General features: G+C 42.3%; 2 protein-coding genes and 1 long non-coding RNA gene across 3 annotated transcripts in view; 2 read left to right on the forward strand and 1 right to left on the reverse strand.

Annotated features, from left to right (window-relative positions):
- Positions 1-6,500, forward strand: part of crata (carnitine O-acetyltransferase a) — a 31,886-nt gene extending 25,386 nt beyond the window's left edge. The window contains exons 11-13 of the mRNA XM_014143433.3: positions 1,016-1,214; positions 4,543-4,680; positions 5,182-6,500. Of these exons, the coding sequence (XP_013998908.1) occupies positions 1,016-1,214; positions 4,543-4,680; positions 5,182-5,397 (553 nt within the window). The 3' untranslated portion in view covers positions 5,398-6,500. The remainder of the gene's footprint in view (positions 1-1,015; positions 1,215-4,542; positions 4,681-5,181) is intronic.
- On the reverse strand, positions 361-17,703 carry LOC106570871 (uncharacterized). The gene is made up of 3 exons (XR_001320794.3): positions 17,645-17,703; positions 3,916-3,990; positions 361-540 (listed from the first exon to the last, which is right to left on the reverse strand). It is a non-coding gene; the product is annotated as an uncharacterized LOC106570871 (long non-coding RNA).
- Positions 17,704-17,829: 126 nt separating this feature from the next.
- On the forward strand, positions 17,830-21,720 carry cdk9 (cyclin-dependent kinase 9 (CDC2-related kinase)). Its single transcript, NM_001139765.1, is given in 8 exon segments — positions 17,830-17,864; positions 18,016-18,129; positions 18,500-18,581; positions 18,770-18,860; positions 19,039-19,205; positions 19,471-19,642; positions 20,056-20,204; positions 20,606-21,720. Coding segments are annotated over 7 exon segments (1,119 nt in total). The 5' UTR covers positions 17,830-17,864; positions 18,016-18,037; the 3' UTR covers positions 20,972-21,720.
- Positions 21,721-22,448: the final 728 nt, after the last annotated feature.

Consider the following 22,448-nt stretch of genomic DNA (forward strand, 5'->3'; position numbering starts at 1 on the left):
TCACAAATGTTTCGGCATCACTGTGCCTTCTTCAGGGTAATGTCATGATAACAAACAGTGCAACCAATGACAATAGTGAGGGGTGTGTAATAATGATTAAGTTAATTAAAATAAATTGAGTGAAACTGTTAAACAATAGTTTATGGCATATTAAATATATTAGGCTATCATATGCAAACATAATTGAGTATGGTACATAATATTAGCATCAACATACATTATTGTTTAATTAAATTTCACATATTTAATTGTTTCCTATTTTTATTTATATTTGTTACATGTAATCTTTTGGTTCAACCTTAATGCATAATAAGCATCATCAACAGGGGAACATATTCGGTATACGCTAATAAGCTGTAGAAAGAATATATCCATTTATAAGACTTGTTCATAAAATAGAGAATTGTTCATAAGGGACTGAGTCAAAGTCAATATTCAGACCACTAGATGTCAATGTTTTTAGATAGGATATCCAGTAAGCCTCCTTTTGTAGGATCTCAATGTTACCTCTTCTCCTTGGTAGAGCGACATCCGCAGTGCCTGTGAGGGAGGAGATTGGATGGTTAGCTTCAACAAAGTGAGCTGCTATTGGATAGTCAATGTTCTTACACCTGATTGAGCTGTGGTGTTCAGCTATGCATTGTTTTTTTAATTGTCTTTTAGTTTGCCCTACGTAGGCTTTTCCACATGAACAGGAGATATGAGAGATTACTCCCTTGGTCTTGCATGAGATGATATCCCTTTAATTATTTGTTGTTCTTATCTCTTACAAAAAATAAGTATTTTCTTAAAACTGCATTGTTGGTTAAGGGCTTGTAAGTAAGCATTTCACTAAGGTCTACACCTGTTGTATTTAGCACATGTGACAAATAAAATGTGATTTAACAGGGATTTTTCATGCCTGCATTGTTTGACAATGACCAGTTGAGGGCACCAGAGAGCAAAATATTCCCTAACCTAACTCCTACCAGCCTTAAACTGTACCAATGCAATATAACTGGGATCTCTCTCTCAGGATGTATCAGCGGTGCTGTGCCACCTATGAGAGCGCGTCTCTGCGTATGTTCAAGCTGGGTCGCACCGACACCATCCGCTCCTGCTCCATCGACTCTGCTAATTTCGTCAAGGCCATGGACGACCCATCCAAACAGAAGATAGAAAAAGTGACCCTACTGGAGAAGGCTGTGAAAGCCCACCGGGCATACACTGACATGGTGAGTGAGTGCTGCACAGTCTAATAGAAAGGATAGATACCCGCACAACAGGCTTGGGGTCAATTCCATTTCGATTCCAGTCTGTTAGGGTCTGACAAACAAAAACTCTCACGGATGACTAATAAAGCTCAAACCAAGTTTATCACATACTGAGTCACACAGCTGCATAAGACAATGACATGTTTACACAAGTACAAATGTATACCCTCTACTGGGCGCAGTCAACTCCTTGCACATCTATCAAATCAGTTTATTTGTCATGTGCGCCAAATACAACAGGTGTAGTAGACCTTACAGAGAAATGCTTACTTACAGGCTCTAACCAACAGTGCAAAAAAGGTATTAGGTGAACAATAGGTAATTAAAGAAATAAAAATAACAGTAGCGAGGCTATACACAGGCACCGGTTAGTCGTGCTGATTGAGGTAGTATGTACATGTAGATATGGTTAAAGTGACTATGCATATATGATAAACAGAGAGTAGCCGTAGCGTAAAAGAGGGGTTGGCGGGTGGCGGGACACAATGCAGATAGCCCAGTTAGCCAATGTGCGGGGGCACTGGTTGGTCGGGCCAATTGAGGTAGTATGTACATGAATGTATAGTTAAAGTGACTATGCATATATGATAAACAGAGAGTAGCAGCAGCGTAAAAGAGGGGTTGGGGTGGGATTGGGGGGGGGGGCACACAATGCAAATAGTCCGGGTAGCCATTTGATTACCTGTTCAGGAGTCTTATGGCTTGGGGGTAAAAACTGTTGAAGTCTTTTTGTCCTAGACTTGGCACTCCGGTACCGCTTGCCATGCAGTAGTAGAGAGAACAGTCTATGACTGGGGTGGCTGGGGTCTTTGGCAATTTTTAGGGCCTTCCTCTGACACCACCTGGTGTAGAGGTCCTGGATGGCAGGCAGCTTAGCCCCAGTGATGTACTGGGCCGTACACACTACCCTCTGTAGTGCCTTGTGGTCAGAGGCCGAGCAATTGCCGTACCAGGCAGTGATGCAACCCGTCAGGATGCTATCGAAGTTGCAGCTATAGAACCTTTTGAGGATCTGAGGACCCATGCCAAACCTTTTTAGTTTCCTGAGGGGGAATAGGCTTTGTCGTGCCCTCTTCACAACTGTCTTGGTGTGTTTGGATCATGATAGTTTGTTGATGTGGACACCAAGGAACTTGAAGCTCTCAACCTGCTCCATTACTGCCCTGTCGATGAGAATGGGGGCGTGCTCTGTCCTCCTTCGCCTGTAGTCCACAATCATCTCCTTAGTCTTGGTTACGTTGAGGGATAGGTTGTTATTCTGGCACCACCCGGCCAGGTCTCTGACCACCTCCCTACAGGCGGTCTCGTCGTTGTCGGTGATCAGGCCTACCACTGTTGTGTCGTCTGCAAACTTAATGATGGTGTTGGAGTTGTGCCTGGCCATGCAGTCATGAGTGAACAGGGAGTACAGGAGGGGACTGAGCACACACCCCTGATGGGCCCCCGTGTTGAGGATCAGTGTGGCGGATGTGTTGTTACCTACCCTCACCACCTGGGGGCGGCCCGTCAGGAAGTCCAGGATCCAGTTGCAGAGGGAGGTGTTTAGTCCCAGGATCCTTAGCTTAGTGATGAGCTTTGAGGGTACTATGGTGTTGAACGCCGAGCTGTAGTCAATGAATAGCATTCTCACATAGGTGTTCCTTTTGTCCAGGTGGGAAAGGGCAGTGTGGAGTGCAATAGAGATTGCATCATCTGTGGATCTGTTTAGGCGGTATGCAAATTGGAGTGGGTCTAGAGTTTCTGGGATAATTGTGTTGATGTGAGCCATTACCAGCCTTTCAAAGCACTTCATGGCTACAGACGTGAGTGCTACGGGTCGGTAGTCATTTAGGCAGGTTACCTTAGTGTTCATGGGCATAGGCACTATGGTGGTTTGCTTGAAACATGTTGTTGGTATTACAGACTAGACATCTAGACAGCCAATACATCTGTTGCTAGGCAGGAACTTCAGTGGTGCCACTCCTCAGTGTAGTCATGGCCCTGTCTCCTATGTGTGTATGTCATAGGACTGTTCCTTCTCCCTTCATCTGACCTGACCTCGACCCACATTCCTCACTCCTCCCTAATCCACGGCTGTCCTACCTTATCTGTTGACTGAAACCAGACCGTTACCCTTCTCTCCATAGGATACATGATATTTAACCATAACATGTTCTGACAGAATGGAAACTTTCTCACTCAATAGATTTCCATCTTCTCAGTTCTAATAGTGTAAGATATTTCAAATTAGATTCCAACAAGTCAATTCAGAAATTAAACCATATTCCAAATGTTCCTAATTGAAAAGCACTGAGGAGAATTGTAATGGAATTGACCCCAACCCTATGGCACCCTATTTAGTCAACCTTCATCAGTGACAAAGTACTGCACTCACTAGTGCTGAGCGATTAACCGATAGTTAGTTATTATAGTTATTTTTTTTAAACATCTAATTGACAAACGTCGGTTCAATAATTTTAATTTAGTTTTATTTTATTTTTTCTGTGAGCTCATTGCGCTGTAGTTTCTCTAGAGATAAATAAGATCAAGCCCGAACTGTGCAATGTAGTAGGGAGGCCAATATTCAAAATAGTTTTTCACAGAAAACATGGTGATTAACTACAATGACCATAATCCATTGCGCGCCCGCCTACTCATCCGTTCTGTGTGGAGATTACTATACCTCAGTGGTGTGGAGCAGACGCAGAGAACGTGTGATCGAGAGGTATAGAAAGCAGCTACTTCGAGGTATCTCTACCTGAAAATACAAGATTTAAGTGATTGATAGTTAGTATTCAGAAGTCATAAAATATGCCTTATTTACTTTGAAGAAATACTAAAATAGTGATGTTGTCAGACAGCATAGGCAGCAGCTCTATAGAGATGATGACTGAATGAAATAAAATCATCATTACATTAAACCAATGTAATATACACAACTGAAACATCTTATTAAAGTAATGTGAATAAATGATGGTTAATACGGAATTAGCAGTAATGGACAGTCACTACCATCATTTTATTAATTGTTTTATTCTGTGTTACAGCATTCAATCCACGTAGTACATTTCATGTAAAAAAAATATATATTTTAAATTACGAATCAAAAACGTGATTCTTTTTTAAGAACCAAACCGACCTCAAAAATCACTATTTGCTGAGCACTAGCAGTCCCTTATAATAAAATACATTAAAAGGTTTGAAGTGCACAAGTCAAGTTTGTTTGGATCAATGATATAGCCTAAACACATCATCAATATGTATGAATATTAGATATAAATATGTATGTCTATGGTTTGGCTGTGTCCAGGCGATCCATGGCCAGGCCATAGACCGACACCTTCTGGGGCTGAAGCTGCAGGCCATCGAAGACCTGACCTCCATGCCTGAGATCTTCATGGACACCTCGTACGCTGTGGCCAACCACTACAACCTTTCCACTAGCCAGGTAAATAGCTAGCTAGCGGGACATGGAACTTTTCATTCTCGATCATTGTTGTTTTCCGATCTGGCAACACAATATGGTGGCCGAACAACCATATGACAGTGTTTTATTAAACCATTTTGGTTGAATTACTGCTAGTCTGACGTAATTGGTTGATAAAACACTGTGCCGTACTGAAGTACTCTTTCCTTGCGTGTCTGTCTGCCCTGCACGATTGGGACAGGTGATGCGATGCCAAGCTTAACAATTAGCTATTGAGCGAATGTTGTCAGTGGCCGATACTTGGGGTCAGCCAAGTGTCATCTTGGTTAGCTAATTTTTATACCTACATTAGCAAGCTTAGTCATTAGAAGTTAGCTACATAGGGATCTAGCTACTGAGGCTTCTTAGGGGGTCTAGCTACTTAGGGGGTCTAGCTACTGAGGCTACTTAGGGGTTCTAGCTAATGCTCATACCGTAAGGAGTAAGCTTTCCCGCTCCCCCCTTCTTTCTCCTCCCTCAAAGGTGCCAGCCAAGACGGACTGTGTGATGTGCTTCGGGCCCGTGGCACCCGACGGCTATGGCGTATGCTACAACCCCATGGCAGAACACATCAACTTTGCCGTGTCGGCGTTCAACAGCTGCAATGAGACCAATGCGGCCCACATGGCCCAGAGGCTGGAGGAGGCCTTGCTGGACATGAGGATGCTGCTGGAGAGCACCCCCAAGGCCAAGCTGTGAGAGGAAAACCGAGATGGACCTAGTTCAGGGTCAGACTAGGCTTGGCTGAACACTGCTTCAGACTTAGGCCACCACAGACTGTCTGATACAAGACCGCTTAAGACCGCTTCAGATGGTCCAAGGCCTATGCCACCATTGACATCTTGCCTCAGACCTGGTTCAGAGCCCGGCCAGGCCACCACAAACGGATACAAGATCGATTAATACCGCTTCAAACCAGATTTGGGTGTTTTAGCTAGTACATGGTTGCCATCATTACAGTTGCGGTTTGGTGTACAACAGTTTGATGGCGTGTTGTTTTTATGACAGATTGAATGATTTATTGACTGTAATATTAAGACTATTAAATTCACGTTTATTGTTCATAAAAAAATAAAATTCAGGTTTACTTGTACAGATCGAATCATATTCTTTGTATTACAATCATCATTGTGGATGAGCCTGTGACAAAACAATAGCCTGGTCCCAAATGTATTTCTGCACAAGACCATAGGTGTTGGCAAGACGGCACAAACAGATCTGGAAACAGGTTGCAAAATAGAGTTTGAGGAGTGGAGTGGATCACTAAAAAGAGATCGAATCATTATGGCTGTGTTTAAATTGTGTATAATTAAATGAAGAACAGTATGTTTGAGATTGTCGCAAATACAGTGCATGTTATTTGGAAGAGCAAGTGTGTGAGTGGGATACTGGAACTTTGTACCTGCCTTGCCTTCTGGGATTTCCTTTACATTTTTTTACACTAATTGTGTAAATACCAGTGTTGGGGAAGCTACTCAAATATAGTTTACCAAGCTACCAATTACTTCACACTGGAAGAAGGTAAGCTACACTAAAGTTACCCATAATAAAACTATAGTTACTTTGAAAAAGTAGTTCAGTACATCCAAACTACTTTGTGAATAAGTATATGTAAATACTGCAAAATGTAGTTCATTTACTAGTTGAACTATGTGTAGTTCACTACTCCCCAACACTGGTAAATACAGACATTTGAATTTTGATGGTACTTGTGTGTCTGTCTGGGTTCTGAATGCTGTAAATAACACTGGTTATGTACTTAATGCTGGTGATTAACATTAAACAATTATTTGTGAAAATCATCCAAGTTTCAAGCCTGGTATATGTACACTCAAATGTTCTTTTTTTTATAATTATATACATTTTTTTTTTATTTATTCCAAAAACAAACGTGAATAAGTATATGTATATATACTTGGCGTGCTGGCTGAGCTCAATCTTCATCACCATCTTCCTGAGCGAAGCTCCATAACGCGTGCCATATTTACCCACAATCCCCACCTTCTTGGTGCGCTTAGCCATTGTTGCTGAGGAGACGTTGGTCCAAAGATGACAATGACTCCATCGTCTGTCTCCGCATCCTCCCATCCCTAGTGCATGCATTATTGTTTGCCACTTGGCCTTAAATTGTACAAATTTGTTTTTCCTCACAATGGAAAATCAAATGAGTTATTGAAATAGCATGGCCCATGCTATTTCAATATTTAAATAACTCATTTGATTTTCCATTGTCAATGATGGCGGATTGATTGACTTCCAAGTTTTTTGTATACATTTATATCAAAAGAATAACATTTTAAAAGTACTATGAAAGCTGGTTTAAATAGAAAGTGAGTGAGTTCCCCCCAACCTTCTTCACTGAGCTATGCTGACAGTTTAGATTAGAACCATGGACAGCACCCCACCACTTCATAAGTGTCAAGTTCCCCTGTGTCTAAGGTCTTGTTCCCCTACTCAGACGTTGCTGACACATGCCAAGATATGTATTTTACGTATCAGCTAACCACATGTTATGCGTTGAAGACGACTGGGAAAAAACTAGGTCAAATCATGACGTTAGTGATTTTCACGTCGGAAAGTCAGAGCACTAGATAAGATGCCTGCATTTTCGACTTGGAATTCCGAGTTGGATGACCATTCTTCCCAGTCGGATCTTGTTTATTCCCAAGAGTTCCCAGTTGTTTTGAACGCAGCATTATAGCAATCTGGTGCCTGAGGGCACAGTCAATAACGTGGACCGCAACAATTGGTTGATGCATGCAACATCTAAGTAGGGGTACACAACCTTGATGTGCATTGCATCAACCAATAGGAGAATTCCTGCAGGTTCAAAGTGGAGGAAAAAAGTGTTGTCCCCAAAAACTTCCTTGCTGAGGGATGTGGAGTCAACGCCTGCATCGGCAAGATGGAAAGAGGAGCAGAGCATCGAGTGTTATGCTAATTATCGCCATATAATCAGGAGTTGTGAAATGCAGCCAGTTGCCAATGCCGTGTGCTAGGTTAGAAGACAATTAGCCCAAACAAAGAGAAACATGGTTTTTTTTTTAAAGCTTGTGCCTCCAGGTATAATTGAGGGTGAGTCAAGTTATTTCAATTACATTTGTCATATGATTTAATACATGATTGTGCTCCATTTAAAGTAGAAATTGAATATATACACTATATATAGTTATATATATACTGCTCAAAAAAATAAAGGGAACACTTAAACAACACATCCTAGATCTGAATGAAATAAATAATCTTATTAAATACTTTTTTCTTTACATAGTTGAATGTGCTGACAACAAAATCACACAAAAATAATCAATGGAAATCCAATTTATCAACCCATGGAGGTCTGGATTTGGAGTCACACTCAAAATTAAAGTGGAAAACCACACTACAGGCTGATCCAACTTTGATGTAATGTCCTTAAAACAAGTCAAAATGAGGCTCAGTAGTGTGTGGCCTCCACGTGCCTGTATGACCTCCCTACAATGCCTGGGCATGCTCCTGATGAGGTGGCGGATGGTCTCCTGAGGGATCTCCTCCCAGACCTGGACTAAAGCATCCGCCAACTCCTGGACAGTCTGTGGTGCAACGTGACGTTGGTGGATGGAGCGAGACATGATGTCCCAGATGTGCTCAATTGAATTCAGGTCTGGGGTACAGGCGGTCCATAGCATCAATGCCTTCCTCTTGCAGGAACTGCTGACACACTCCAGCCACATGAGGTCTAGCATTGTCTTGCATTAGGAGGAACCCAGGGCCAACCGCACCAGCATATGGTCTCACAAGGGGTCTGAGGATCTCATCTCGGTACCTAATGGCAGTCAGGCTACCTCTGGCGAGCACATGGAGGGCTGTGCGGCCCCCCAAAGAAATGCCACCACACACCATGACTGACTCACCGCCAAACCGGTCATGCTGGAGGATGTTGCAGGCAGCAGAACGTTCTCCACGGTGTCTCCAGACTGTCACACGTGCTCAGTGTGAACCTGCTTTCATCTGTGAAGAGCACAGGGCGCCAGTGGCGAATTTGCCAATCTTGGTGTTCTCTGGCAAATGCCAAACGTCCTGCACGGTGTTGGGCTGTAAGCACAACCCCCACCTGTGGACGTCGGGCCCTCATACCACCCTCATGGAGTCTGTTTCTGACCGTTTGAGCAGACACATGCCCATTTGTGGCCTGCTGGAGGTCATTTTGCAGGGCTCTGGCAGTGCTCCTCCTGCTCCTCCTTGCACAAAGGCGGAGGTAGCGGTCCTGCTGCTGGGTTGTTGCCCTCCTACGGCCTCCTCCACGTCTCCTGATGTACTGGCCTGTCTCCTGGTAACGCCTCCATGCTCTGGACACTACGCTGACAGACACAGCAAACCTTCTTGCCACAGCTCGCATTGATGTGCCATCCTGGATGAGCTGCACTACCTGAGCCACTTGTGTGGGTTGTAGACTCCGTCTCATGCTACCACTAGAGTGAAAGCACCGCCAGCATTCAAAAGTGACCAAAACATCAGCCAGGAAGCATAGGAACTGAGAAGTGGTCTGTGGTTACCACCTGCAGAACCACTCCTTTATTGGGGGTGTCTTGCTAATTGCCTATAATTTCCACCTGTTGTCTATTCCATTTGCACAACAGCATGTGAAATGTATTGTCAATCAGTGTTGCTTCCTAAGTGGACAGTTTGATTTCACAGAAGTGTGATTGACTTGGAGTTATATTGTGTTGTTTAAGTGTTCCCTTTATTTTTTTGAGCAGTATATATATATATACACAGTTGAAGTCAGAAGTTTACATACACTTAGGTTGGAGTCACTAAAATTTGTTTTTCAACCACTCCACACATTTCTTGTTAACAAACTATAGTTTTGGCAAGTCGGTTACATCTACTTTGTGCATGACACAAGTACTTTTTCCAAAAATTGTTTACAGACAGATTATTTCACTTATAATTCACTGTATCACAATTCCAGTGGGTCAGAAGTTTACATACACTAAGTTGACTGTGCCCTTAAACAGCTTGGAAAATTCCAGAAAATGTCATGGCTTTAGAAGCTTCTGATAGGCTAATTGACATCATTTGAATCAATTGGAGGTGTACCTGTATTTCAAGGCCTACCTTCAAACTCAGTGCCTCTTTGCTTGACATCATGGGAAAATCTTTTAAAAAATCAGCCAAGACCTCAGAAAAACAATTGTAGACCTCCACAATTCTGGCTCATCGTTGGGAGCAATTTCCCAAAGCCTGAATGTACCATGTTCATCTGTGCAAACAATAGTACGCAAGTATAAACACCATGGGACCATTCATTTACGTCATTTAGCAGACGCTCTTATCCAGAGCGACTTACAGTAGTGAATGCATACAGTTTTTTTCCTGTGCTGGCCCCCCGTGGGAATCGAACCCACAACCCTGGCGTTGCAAACACCATGCGTTGCAAACACCATGCTCTACCAACTGAGCTACAGGGATGGCCGTAGCTCAGTTGGCACAGCTGTCATACCGCTCAGGAAGGAGACGCGTTCTGTCTCCTAGAGATGAAGGTACTTTGGTGCAAAAAGTGCAAATCAATCCCAGAACAACAGCAAAGGACCTTGTGAAAATGCTGGATGAAACAGGTACAAAAGTATCTATTTCCACAGTAAAACAAGTCCTATATCGACATAACCTGAAAGGCTGCTCAGCAAGGAAGAAGCCACTGCTCCAAAACCGCCATAAAAAAGCCAGACTACAGTTTGCAGCTACACACAGGGACAAAGATCGTACTTTTTGGAGAAATGTCCTCTGGTCTGATGAGACTGTTTGGCCATAATGACCATTGTTATGTTTGGAGGAGAAAGGGGGATGCTTGCAAGCCGAAGAACACCATCCCAACCGTGAAGCACGGGGGTGGCACTGAAATTGCGTGTGCGAGCAAGGGGGCCTACAAACCTGACTCAGTTACACTAGCTCTGTCAGGAGGAATGGGCCAAAATTCACCCAACTTATTGTGGAAGGCTACCTGAAACGGTTGACCCAAGTTAAACAATTTAAAGGCAATGCTACCAAATACGAACTGATTGTATGTAACCTTCTGACCCACTGGGAATGTGATGAAAGAAATTAAAGCTGAAATAAATCACTCTACTATTATTCTGACATTTCACATTATTAAAATAAAGTGGTGATCCTAACTAACCTAAGACGGGAATTTTTACTAGGATTAAAGGTCAGGAATTGTGAAAAACTGAGTTTAAATGCATTTGGCTAAGGTGTATGTAAACTTCCGACTTCAACTGTATACACACACACAAAAGTATGTGGCGACCCCATCAAATTAGTGGATTCAGCTACTTCAGCCACACCTGTTCCTGACAGGTGTATAAATCAAGCACTATAATTGCAGTTGAATAGCCTTACTGAAGAGCTCGGTGACTTTCAACGTGGCACCGTCTTAGCATGCCCCTTTCCAACAAGTTAGTTCTTAAAATTCTACCCTGTTAGACCTGCCCCGGTCAACTGAAATATCTGTTATTGTGATGTAGAAACATCTAGGGGCAACAACGGCTCAGCCGTGAAGTGGTAGGCCACAAGCTCCAAGAACAGGGCCCCCGAGTGCTGATGCGGCGTGGCGCGTAAAAATCGTCTGTCCTCGGTAGCAACACTCACTACCAAGTTCCAAACTGCCTCTGGAAGCAACGTCAGCACAATAACTGTTTGTCGGGAGCTTCATGAAATGGTTTTCCATGGCCGGAGTGATGAATCACGCTTCACCATCTGGCAGTCCGACGGACGAATCTGGGTTTGGGGGATGCCAGGAGAACGCTACCTGTCTAAATGCGTAGTGCCAACTGTAAAGTTTGGTAGAGGAGGAATAATGATCTGGTGCTGTTTTTCATGGTTCGGGCTAGGACCCTTAGTTCCAGTGAAGGGAAATCTTAACGCTACAGCATACAATGAATGACATTCTAGACGATTCTATGCTTTCAACATTGTGGCAACAGTTTGGGGAAGGCCCTTTCCTGTTTCAGCATGACAATGCCCCCGTGCACAAAGCGAGGTCCATACAGAAATGGTTTCTCGATATCGATGTGGAAGAACTTGACTGGCCTGCACAGAGCGCTGACCTCAACCCCATTGAACACCTTTGGGATTAATTGAAATGCTGACTGCAAACCAGGCCTAATTGCCTAACATCAGTGCCCGACAGCACTAATGCTCGTGGCTGAATGGAAGCAAGTCCCCACAGCAATGTTCCAACATCTAGTGGAAAGCCATACTGTATCCATTCCTTTCAACAGTTCTGTCACACTGTACCAGCCGTGGTGAAAAGCGAGAACAATGCATTAGTCACTCACACTCACTACCGTTGTGCCCTTGAGCAAGGAGTCAACCCCTACAATTGCTCTGACACCAGGTCCTATGTACCAGGGCTGATGCTGTACCGCTCCTAGCTTTGTGTCAGTGTGGGAAGATGGGTATTGTGGACGAACTATACAAGAAGTACAGAATGTGTTATGGACACGCTGTACACAAAGTAGAGAGTATCTAAAATAAATGTGACACTTTCTCATTACACACATCAGACCAACAAATAACAAATACTGAAAGTACACAACAATGAAAAGAGTTAGGTCCCTATTTAATCAAAATCCGTTACTGGGTTTCTGGGAAGGATTAAACCTAACATTCTTCTTGCGCAGGTGCAGGAAAGCACATTGACTAATTAGCAAATATGGAGTTTCATTTTGGTTAACAACGAAATTTGTGTTTTTACAGACAAAGAAGACACACCCCGCCAAAATCTAGTTTTAAAACAAACTAATAGCCTAACCCCAAAGGCACAATCTAAAGTCAATAATACCCTGGACCTCATACCCTGGTTCTACCTATATCGGTCTGTGTATTTGGGTCGTCCCAGGTTATCAGACCCTGCTTTGAAACCTGGGTCTGCTTCAGTGGAACCCTGGATTCTCCTATGTACAGATCCTTATCCCTGATTAGTATAAATATTTTACCATTCTAACCCAGCAGGAGGCATACATGTTCTTCGGAGACATATAGTAACAAAAATATAAAACGCAACAATTTCTAAGAGTTTACTGAGCCTACAGGTCACATAAGGAAATCAGTCAATTTAAATAAGTTCCTTAGGCCCTAATCGATGGATTTCACTCAACTGGGCAAGGGCGCATCCATGGGTGTGCCTGGGAGGGCATAGGCCCACCCATTGGGGAGCCAGGCCCAGCCAATCAAAAATAATTTCCCCCCACAAAATAGCTTTATTACAAACAAAAATACTCCTAGCTAGCAAGGGTAATCATGTTAGCATATTTCTTACTGAGATTACTGGTCAAATTTTGGGGGGAGGATTTAAAACAATCAAACTTTATCTGAAAGTTTCAGTATTGAGTGAATTAAACATGTTCAATTGCTTTCATTAGCTAATTCTCTCACTTCCATGAGTTTAAGACAAGGGTTTAGCTATCTTGGAGTTAAGAACATTTCCACAAAGAACTCCAATAACTTTATTCTCAAGAATCTTATTTCTTAGGAAGAAACTAAAAATATTTTCAATAACTTTGAGGAATAATAACTTTTCATACTTTTTCCCTGGGCTCGGATTCACAAAATCTTCTTAAGAAGAAACGTATTCTGAAGTGCCATTTTCCCCAAACTTTATACTTAAAAAGAAACTTATGAAAAGTTGCTATTCAATAAAGTTCTTAAATGTTCTTACAGTGCCTTGCAAAAATATTCACCCCTCTTGGCATTTTCCCTATTTTGTTGCATTACAACCTGTAATTTAAATTGATTTTTATTTGGATTTCATGTAATGGACATACACAAAATAGTCCAAATTGGTGAAGTGAAAAAAATTACTTGTTTCAAAAAAGTAACAAACAATTCAGGGAAAAGTGATGCGTGCATATGTATTCACCCCCTTTGCAATGAAGCCTCTAAATAAGATCTGGTGCAACCAATTACCTTCAGAAGTCACATAATTAGTTAAATAAAGCCCACCTGTGAGCAACTAAGTGTCACATGATCTCAGTATATATACACTGGTTCTGAAAGGCCCCAGAGTCTGCAACACCACTAAGCAAGGGGCACCACCAAGCAAGCGACACTATGAAGACCAAGGAGCTCGCCAAACAGGTCAGGGACAAAGTTGTTGAGAAGTACAGATCAGGGTTGGGTTATAAAAAAAATATCTGAAACTTTGAAGATCCCACAGGGCACCATTAAATCCATTATTAAAAAAGGGAAAGAATATGGCACCACAACACCCACGGACCAGGCAAGGAGGGCATTAATCAGAGAGGCAACAAGAGACCAATGATAACCCTGAAGGAGCTGCAAAGCTCCACAGCAGAGATTAGAGTATCTGTCCATAGGACCACTTTTAGCCGTACACTCCACAGAGCTGGACTTTACTGAAGAGTGTACAGAAAAAAGCCATTGCTTAAAGAAAAAAATTAAGCAAACACATTTGGTGTTTGCCAAAAGGCATGTGGGAGACTCCCCAAACATATGGAAGAAGGTACTCTGGTCAGATGAGACTAAAATTTAGCTTTTTGGCCATCAAGGAAAACGCTATGTCTGGCGCAAACCCAACACCTCTCATCACCGAGAACATCATCCCCACAGTGAAGCATGGTGGTGGCAGCATCATGCTGTGGGTGTGTTTTTCATCGACAGGGACTGGGAAACTGGTCAGAATTGAAGGAATGATGGATGGCGCAAAATACAGGGAAATTCTTGAGGGAAACCTGGTTCAGTCTTCAAGGGATTTGAGACTGGGACGGAGGTTCATCTTCCAGCAGGACAATGACCCTAAGCATACTGCTAAAGCAACACTCGAGTGGTTTAGGGGAAACATTTACATGTCTTGGAATGGCCTAGTCAAAGCCCAGGCCTCAATCCAATTGAGAATCTGTGGTATGACTTAAAGATTGCTATACACCAGCGGAACCCATCCAACTTGAAGGAGCTGGAGCAGTTTTGCCTTGAAGAATGGACAAAAATCCCAGTGGCTAGATGTGCCAAGCTTATAGATACATACCCCAAGAGACTTGCAGCTGTAATTGCTACAACAGGTGGCTCTACAAAGTATTGACTTTGGAGGGGGGGGGGGGGGGGGGGGGTGAATAGTTATGCACGCTCAAGTTCTGTTTTTTTGTCTTATTTCTTGTTTCACAAGAAAAAATATTTTGCATCTTCAAGGTGGTAGACATGTTGGGCAAATCAAATGATACAAACCCCCTAAAAATCTATTTTAATTCCAGGTTGTAAGACAACAAAATAGGAAAAATGCCAAGAGGGTGAATACTTTCGCAAGCCGCTGTAAGTTTCTTCCTAAACCCTTGTCTTAAACTCAGGGAAGTGAGACAATAAGATAATGAAAGCAATTGTGGATTTAAATATGTTCAATGTTTTTTTCGCAAGTAATCTCAGTAAGAAATATACTAACATGATTGCCCTTGCGTGCTAGATAGCTATCTAGCTCAGTTGCCTATGGAAAATCATCAAGACAGTTAAGTTATTTGAGAAGTTTGTAAGAAAATAATGAATCCTGAAAGAAATGTTTGATGAATTGCCCTTACGAACCACCATACATTTTTGCATCAGAAGTGTTTTGTGAAACTGGGCCCAGTGGCCATTTCCAAGTAGTAATCCAATAACTTTATTTTCAAGAATCACATTTCTTCTTAACTTTTTTGCTAAGGAGAAACACAAGGAATAACGTAAGAATATTTCCAAGAATCTTCTTGAAGAATATCAAGTTTGCTTAACTTTCTTCACAGGTCTATAGCTAAGGAAAAAACAGCAGGTTTTGTGAATCTGGGCCCATATCCTTAGCTCTGACCTAGACCAGAGCTATGGATTTGTCTGGACCAGTTATACAATTTATTTTAAAAGGTGGCTAAGGTTTAGGCTTACCTTCTACTTCCGCTATGTCGTCATTCCCATCATTAGACCATGACATGAAATGTGGCCATTTGTTACATAATTTGTTAAGCATTAACAGCACTAGTCCAATAATTCTATGTCTGAACTCTAATTCAACTTTGTGGGTGGTGATGCCTGTTTGAAACAGTACAGAATGTTTGTGTTTTTCATCAAAAGTAATAGTAGGCTTATTGCTTCATAAAAATGTTATTTAACTTAGTGTTTTTCATTACAAAAATAACAAATGTGCTTGAAAAGCAAAACAAACAAGCATCCAATAAAATGACATAATAGTAGTCTATACATGCATCAACAGTTTGGGGTCACTGATGAGTGATTCCAGTCACACTCCAACATTACAGCATTGCATGTCAATAAATTGAGAGTAAACAGTGATAGTCCCATCAGGCCATCTGAGTTATTGGAAGTTTGTTTATAGTCATACTCAAATCAAGCAAGGATCAGACACCGACCAGCACTTTTTAAAAGTTTGTCTCTTTTGCGTAGCCTACTGTGTTCTCTTGTATGAACCGTGACCTATTTGAAAGATTGTATTTTGGTATTGTGTGAGAAATCAGTTAGACAGTTTTGATAGTAGCCTACAATACACGACTGTGCACTGTAGTGCAACAAGTAGTCTTGGAAGCACAGGATGTATTCATTATGCCGATTCTGTTTCAAAACATTTAGTCTAATGCAAAAAGTTTTTACCACAGAGACCGTTTACTCCAAACAGAAAACGTTTTGCAACGAAAATGAGAGTTTCTATTGGACAAATCCAGGTAGGTCTGTCCCCGTTTTGTTTGGTTCTTAAACGGTAAACTGTTTCCGTTGCAAGACACCCATGGAGTGTATTCATTATGTCTTGCAACATAGTAAACAATGGAGTAAACGTTTTCAACAGATTCTGCGTAATGAATACAACCTGGCTACACTACTACACACTAGCTGACTGACTGATCTACAAATAATAATAATTTATTATTTATGATGCAAGGTGATTTGTAGATCAGTCAGTCAGCAGTCGTTTTGATGCCCTCCAACACGGCCATTGACTGTAGCTACTACAGCACCATAGCAAAGATTATGGAAATACTGACAAGATACATGTCTCTCCACCCTAACAATAGAGTACCACGGAATGAGTCATAATACCCATAAAACCTAGTGGTCAAACAGATAAAATGGTTCCAATTGTTTTTCCACCATACATTTTTCCTATAGGGGATTTTAGAAACACAAAATAAGGGCTGTGTTTCATGTAGGCTTACCGTGGCGTGACATTTTGATAACCATGTAAATCTCTCTAGGACAAGGTGACTTATCAATATATTTGCCTGTATTTACCCCCCAAAAATGAAACACTAGTTAGCTGCCAATGTAGCTATCACTACAAATGCCATGAAACTGCAGAATCGAGGTAAGAATCTCTGGATTAATTATCTAATGTTAGCTAAATGTAGTAATGAATAAATTGTCTACATTATTTTAAATGTACATTTGTGAACTGTCTTGTGCAAGTTTTAAAATGACACAATACCTGTTAGCAGCTAGCGACATGCAGAAGCTTGCAGGGATTTGTAGTTTTGCATGATGTCTACTTTAATGCTAATTAGCATTTTCGAATCTGAGCGTAAATAGAGCCGACTATATTGATAAAAGTCACCTCAAAGCGTCACACCAGGGTTAGCCTACACGAAACACTGCCCTTATGTTAAGTCTTTCTAAAATCTCCTATGGGTTCAAATGAATGTTGGAAATACAATTGGATCCATTTCTTTGTTTGACCGCTAGGTTTTATGGGTATTATGACACCTCCACTGTGGGGCTCTATAGGAGTTGTTGTCCACAAAGCGGCAAACGGGCTGTCTAGCTCTTGTCTATCATTTCTTTCGGATTGGTGGTCTCATTATCATTTTCAAAATATCAGATAAGGGTTGTTAACGTCAACTTCCTGTATGTATTCAACGGAGAGAGATGCTATACTATTATACACTCGTTGTTCTCCATACAAAAACAACTAAAAACGCACCTGCTGGAGGGAGACAGGTTTTCCGCCGAGTTGGGCCTCTCGCTTCCATTTTGTAAAGTTTGAAAGCACAAAGACTACATTACCCACCTCGCTTCCTCTTTGGTAAAGTTTGTGAAAGCACAACGACTACATTACCCATCTCGCACTGGGCACGCACGGATCCGACGAAACAAACAAGGATGCAGCGAGACAAAACAGGAAACGCCGCCGGGGCTGAAAAGTATGAATATATTCATATCTAATGTCCATTGTGTGATTTAACGTTGTTTAGAACATATTATCTAATTCTGCTTGATTTGGTGTACTTATATTAGAGTAAAATTATGAAATTCTGGCGAAACCTTTCTAACGTGACCCTTTACTTTTCTCAGGCCTGACCGGGAGGCCGCCATTATGTCCAAATACTACGACGGAGTCGAATTCCCTTTCTGTGATGAGTTTTCTAAATATGAAAAACTTGCCAAGATCGGCCAAGGGACCTTTGGGTACGATTTCTAGTAGTTATTTGGTGAAAAGGTTGCCGACAACATCACTAACGTTAAGGATAACGTATGTTGTTAAGTTCGCTTTAGCCTGACGGCAAGCTAGCAACAGTAGCTTGTTTTCTTGAAAGACAACTAACGTTAATATATCCAGCTAGTTTAGCAATCTAAAATGCATTTGTCGACACCTGCATGTGCTGTTTTATCCACACCTGTGTTGATAGTGACGTTAGGTTCTGAGTTCATAACCGGAATATAAACATAGCTAAGGTAACTAACGTTAGCTAGTTTCAGAAGAACACTTAACATATTTGATATTCTTGTCATTGGCATACGTTAAATATTTTCATCTTACCATGCTTTACCTTTCCAGGGAGGTGTTCAAAGCCAAGCACAGACAGACTGGGAAGAAGGTAGCACTGAAGAAAGTGTTGATGGAGAATGAGAAAGAAGGGGTAAAGAGGGACAACAAAGCCACGTCTCTAACTATCTGCCCTGCATGAGATCAATATAAACATTCCAACTTTATACACACAGGAGATGTATGGTGTCAGAGGCTGTATAATTTTTTATTGGATAGGCTAGTGGTAAACAATGGCACTCTATAAACATACATGGATGCTAATAGTAATCTTTGTCCCAGTTTCCCATCACTGCTTTAAGAGAGATCAAGATTCTGCAGCTCTTGAAACACGAGAATGTTGTCAACCTCATAGAGATCTGTCGAACCAAAGGTGAGTGTCAGTCATGCATTCCCAGTAGCAACCTACAGCTTGCATGGGGCAGTCCATATTGTTCGTGGTCAAAAAGCAGTATTGGATTACCAATCCAGACTAGTGTGTGGAGTGGTTGCGCGTGTGAATACGAAATGTTGTGTGTGTTTAATTACTCAATCTTCTCATCAACACACAGCCACCCAGTTCAACCGCTACAAAGGAAGCATCTACCTGGTGTTTGACTTCTGTGAGCACGACCTGGCGGGGTTGCTAAGCAACGCTAATGTGAAATTCACCCTGGCTGAGATCAAGAAGGTGATGCAGATGCTGCTAAACGGACTCTACTATATCCACAGAAACAAGGTGAGGCTACGGTCCATTTATGACAAGACTCCCATCCATAGTCACTACCCTAGAAAGGGAAAAACAAATGATCATAGCCAGCACAGTAGGGTTTGTATCAAAGCCGTAGTTTGAAAAGGGTAAAACGGTTTTAGACTTAATTTGATTCCTATTGTACAATACAACAAACCTGTATCATCATTGCTGGTCTTTTCACCAAATGCACTGCATGTTGAATTCAGCCATGTAACACTGTGCTTCTCGGTGGACACCTTCCTCCTCTCAGATCTTACACAGAGACATGAAGGCGGCCAACGTGCTCATTACCCGAGACGGCGTGCTGAAGCTGGCAGACTTTGGGCTGGCGCGAGCCTTCAGCCTGGCCAAAAACAGCCAGGGCAACCGCTACACCAACCGTGTGGTCACACTCTGGTACAGGCCCCCAGAGTTGCTGCTAGGTAAGGAACCCATCTGTCTGGAGCATAGTGTAGGGTACATGCCCAAATCCCCTAGTGCAGCGTTTCCCAAACCTCTCCTCCAGTACCCCCAGCCAGTCCACTTTTGTGCTGTATTCAAGAACTAACACAGCTGATTTAACTAATGAAGGACTTGATAATTAGGTGACAATTTTGAATCAGCTTCTGGAAAACATCAAGTAAGTGGGGGTAGTCAAGGAGAGGTTGGGCAAAGGACATTTTTTCAGAATGTGGTATTTCTATAAAAGCTATATGTAACTCTATAAATAACTGTTATTTTTTTTACACAATCCCAGGCTATTTATACAGTTCCAAGACATTGAGATGCCGAGCTTGCTTGTAGCAATATGTGTACTTTAATGGCATGTAAACCGAGAGCTACATTGTTTTGTCAGGCGAGAGAGACTACGGGCCTCCCATTGACCTGTGGGGTGCAGGCTGCATCATGGCGGAGATGTGGACACGCAGTCCCATCATGCAAGGCAACACAGAGCAGCACCAGCTCACACTCATCAGTCAGCTGTGTGGCTCTATCACGGCAGAGGTATGCACACAAACCACACTCAAACCATATCAGGGTCAATTACAGTCAATAACATTCAGCCGTGGGCTGAGTTTTCCTTGAGCTGATGGTAGGGGTGTGGGGGGTCATTGTTATAAATAACTTGTACACTGAAAATTGAGCTCAAGAATCCCAAACGAGTATTTGACAAAAACAATCGTTTCCAACCTTTATTACAATGGGATACGATCACATGTTCCTCTATTTATGCATGGGACTACTTGAACAGATTACATAAAATAAAATTGATTTCTGACACTGAGCTGATTTCTTTGATTTTACTTTCTTATGTCCAAGGAAAATAATAAACACCTCAGTGTAACCACCAGTTTAACACAAACAAATTATCATTCAATTCCTAACCTGAACTCTTCCCCCATCAGGTATGGCCAGGCGTGGACAAGAAGTACGAGCTTTACCAGAAGATGGAGCTCCCTAAGGGCCAGAAGAGGAAAGTGAAGGACCGCCTCAAGGCCTACGTCAAGGACCCGTACGCCCTGGACCTGATTGACAAGCTCCTAGTCTTAGACCCGGCACAGAGGACGGACAGCGACGACGCTCTGAACCACGACTTTTTCTGGTCGGACCCCATGCCCTCAGACCTGAAGAACATGCTCTCCACACACAACACGTCCATGTTTGAGTACCTGGCCCCGCCCCGCAGGAGAGGTCACATGCCCCAGCAGCCGGCCAATCAGAACAGGAACCCGGCCACGACGAGTCAGACGGAGTTTGACCGGGTGTTTTGATTGGACGATAGAGTTGGAGGAGGGCAAGTGGCAGACTGTTGCAAGGCAGAAAGTGGCCAGCCCCAGTTGGCGTAAGACTGATTTTAGGGAACTGTAGCGTTCTTTCCAAGTGGAGACTTTTGTGGGGGCAGCACAAGGAAAATGTGGACGTTTCTTCAAGCAGTATTGTTCTCCTGTTAATGTTCTATCACATTAGTCTGTCCTCTGCCTCGGACATTTGATAAAGCGTTGAGATAGTACTGTGTTATTGGGTGGGATTTCAATTCAATAACTCATTTGCTTCTTATGCTTACTTGACCTTGTCTTGGAAGATGTGAAAGGTTTTATAGGGTGTAAAGGATTTGTGAGGAACTAGGCCTCCGCTTCAGCTACGTGACGGCTAGATGGAGCTGTTGCTCTTTCACAAAACCTGCCCGGTCCTTTGAGTCAAAGACAGGAAGCAAATTATTGGTTTGGTATCCAGCCCTCCATGGGCATAGAACATGCGTTCAGTGGGTTGCTCCGAGGACAATTCCTCTAGTGTTGTACAAAGAACCACATACAAAGGATTGACACAAGCCATCAAGACAGCGATTCTTATCGCTAGAACCAATAGTTTCCCCTCTTTTTTTTTTTCTTCCGCTGTTTTGTTCATTTTAAAACATTTCTTTTTTATATTGTACCATCGTGAGTTTTGCCAGGTATCTTTGTGGTGTATACGATACGTTGTCAGTATAGTTACACTAATAAACCTCACTGATACACTGCCATTTATTGTCCTGGAATTATTGTCCTGTCTGACATCACCCTATGGAGAATCGCAACATGGAATCTTATAGCAGGTTTATAAAGCATATTTCCACTTAATTTTTTAAAATCTAAGAATTGAGACAAGTGAGCCATTTGACTATAAAGCCACCCTATATGTGCATTGATAATGGTGGTTTATAGAACATTTCACCAAAATAACTTATCGTTCCCAAACAACCATTTGGCACTTATTTCGGTATAGCTAGAGAGAGTTAGGCCAGGATTCAATCCGATCACTCTTTGTACCATTTTAAAGGTCATTTTAGAGTGAGCCGACATGCAGCATTCACCGTGAATGCAGTCTGCTAATACGGGAACATTGCATAGCCAACCGTGATCGGATTGAATCCCGGCCTTAGGGTTCAGGTAAGCAACGGTTCCAGGCCTCAGAATAGTTGAAGTGGAGCTTTACTATTGCTGTCACCTACTTGCTCAGATGGATGTAGTAGAATCTAGATGTGCTTGGGATAAACAAAAAAAATGGACATTGGCAGATTCCCTGTAACTATATGGTATACCATTACAGTACTTCTGTTTACAGTTGTGGATAGAATTATTACCCATCTTTTTCTGAGAACTGTCCAGGGATGGGCAACTGAACTGTAGGCCTGCAGATCCATTCGGGTCTCAACATCTTATGAGTTAAATTAGTAGAATTGACAAGGTGAAATTTGGTCATGCATCAGCA

The sequence above is a fragment of the Salmo salar genome, chromosome 01 (genome assembly GCF_965601325.2).
Source record: "Salmo salar chromosome 01, fSalSal1, whole genome shotgun sequence".
Classification (NCBI taxonomy): Eukaryota; Metazoa; Chordata; class Actinopteri; order Salmoniformes; family Salmonidae; genus Salmo; species Salmo salar.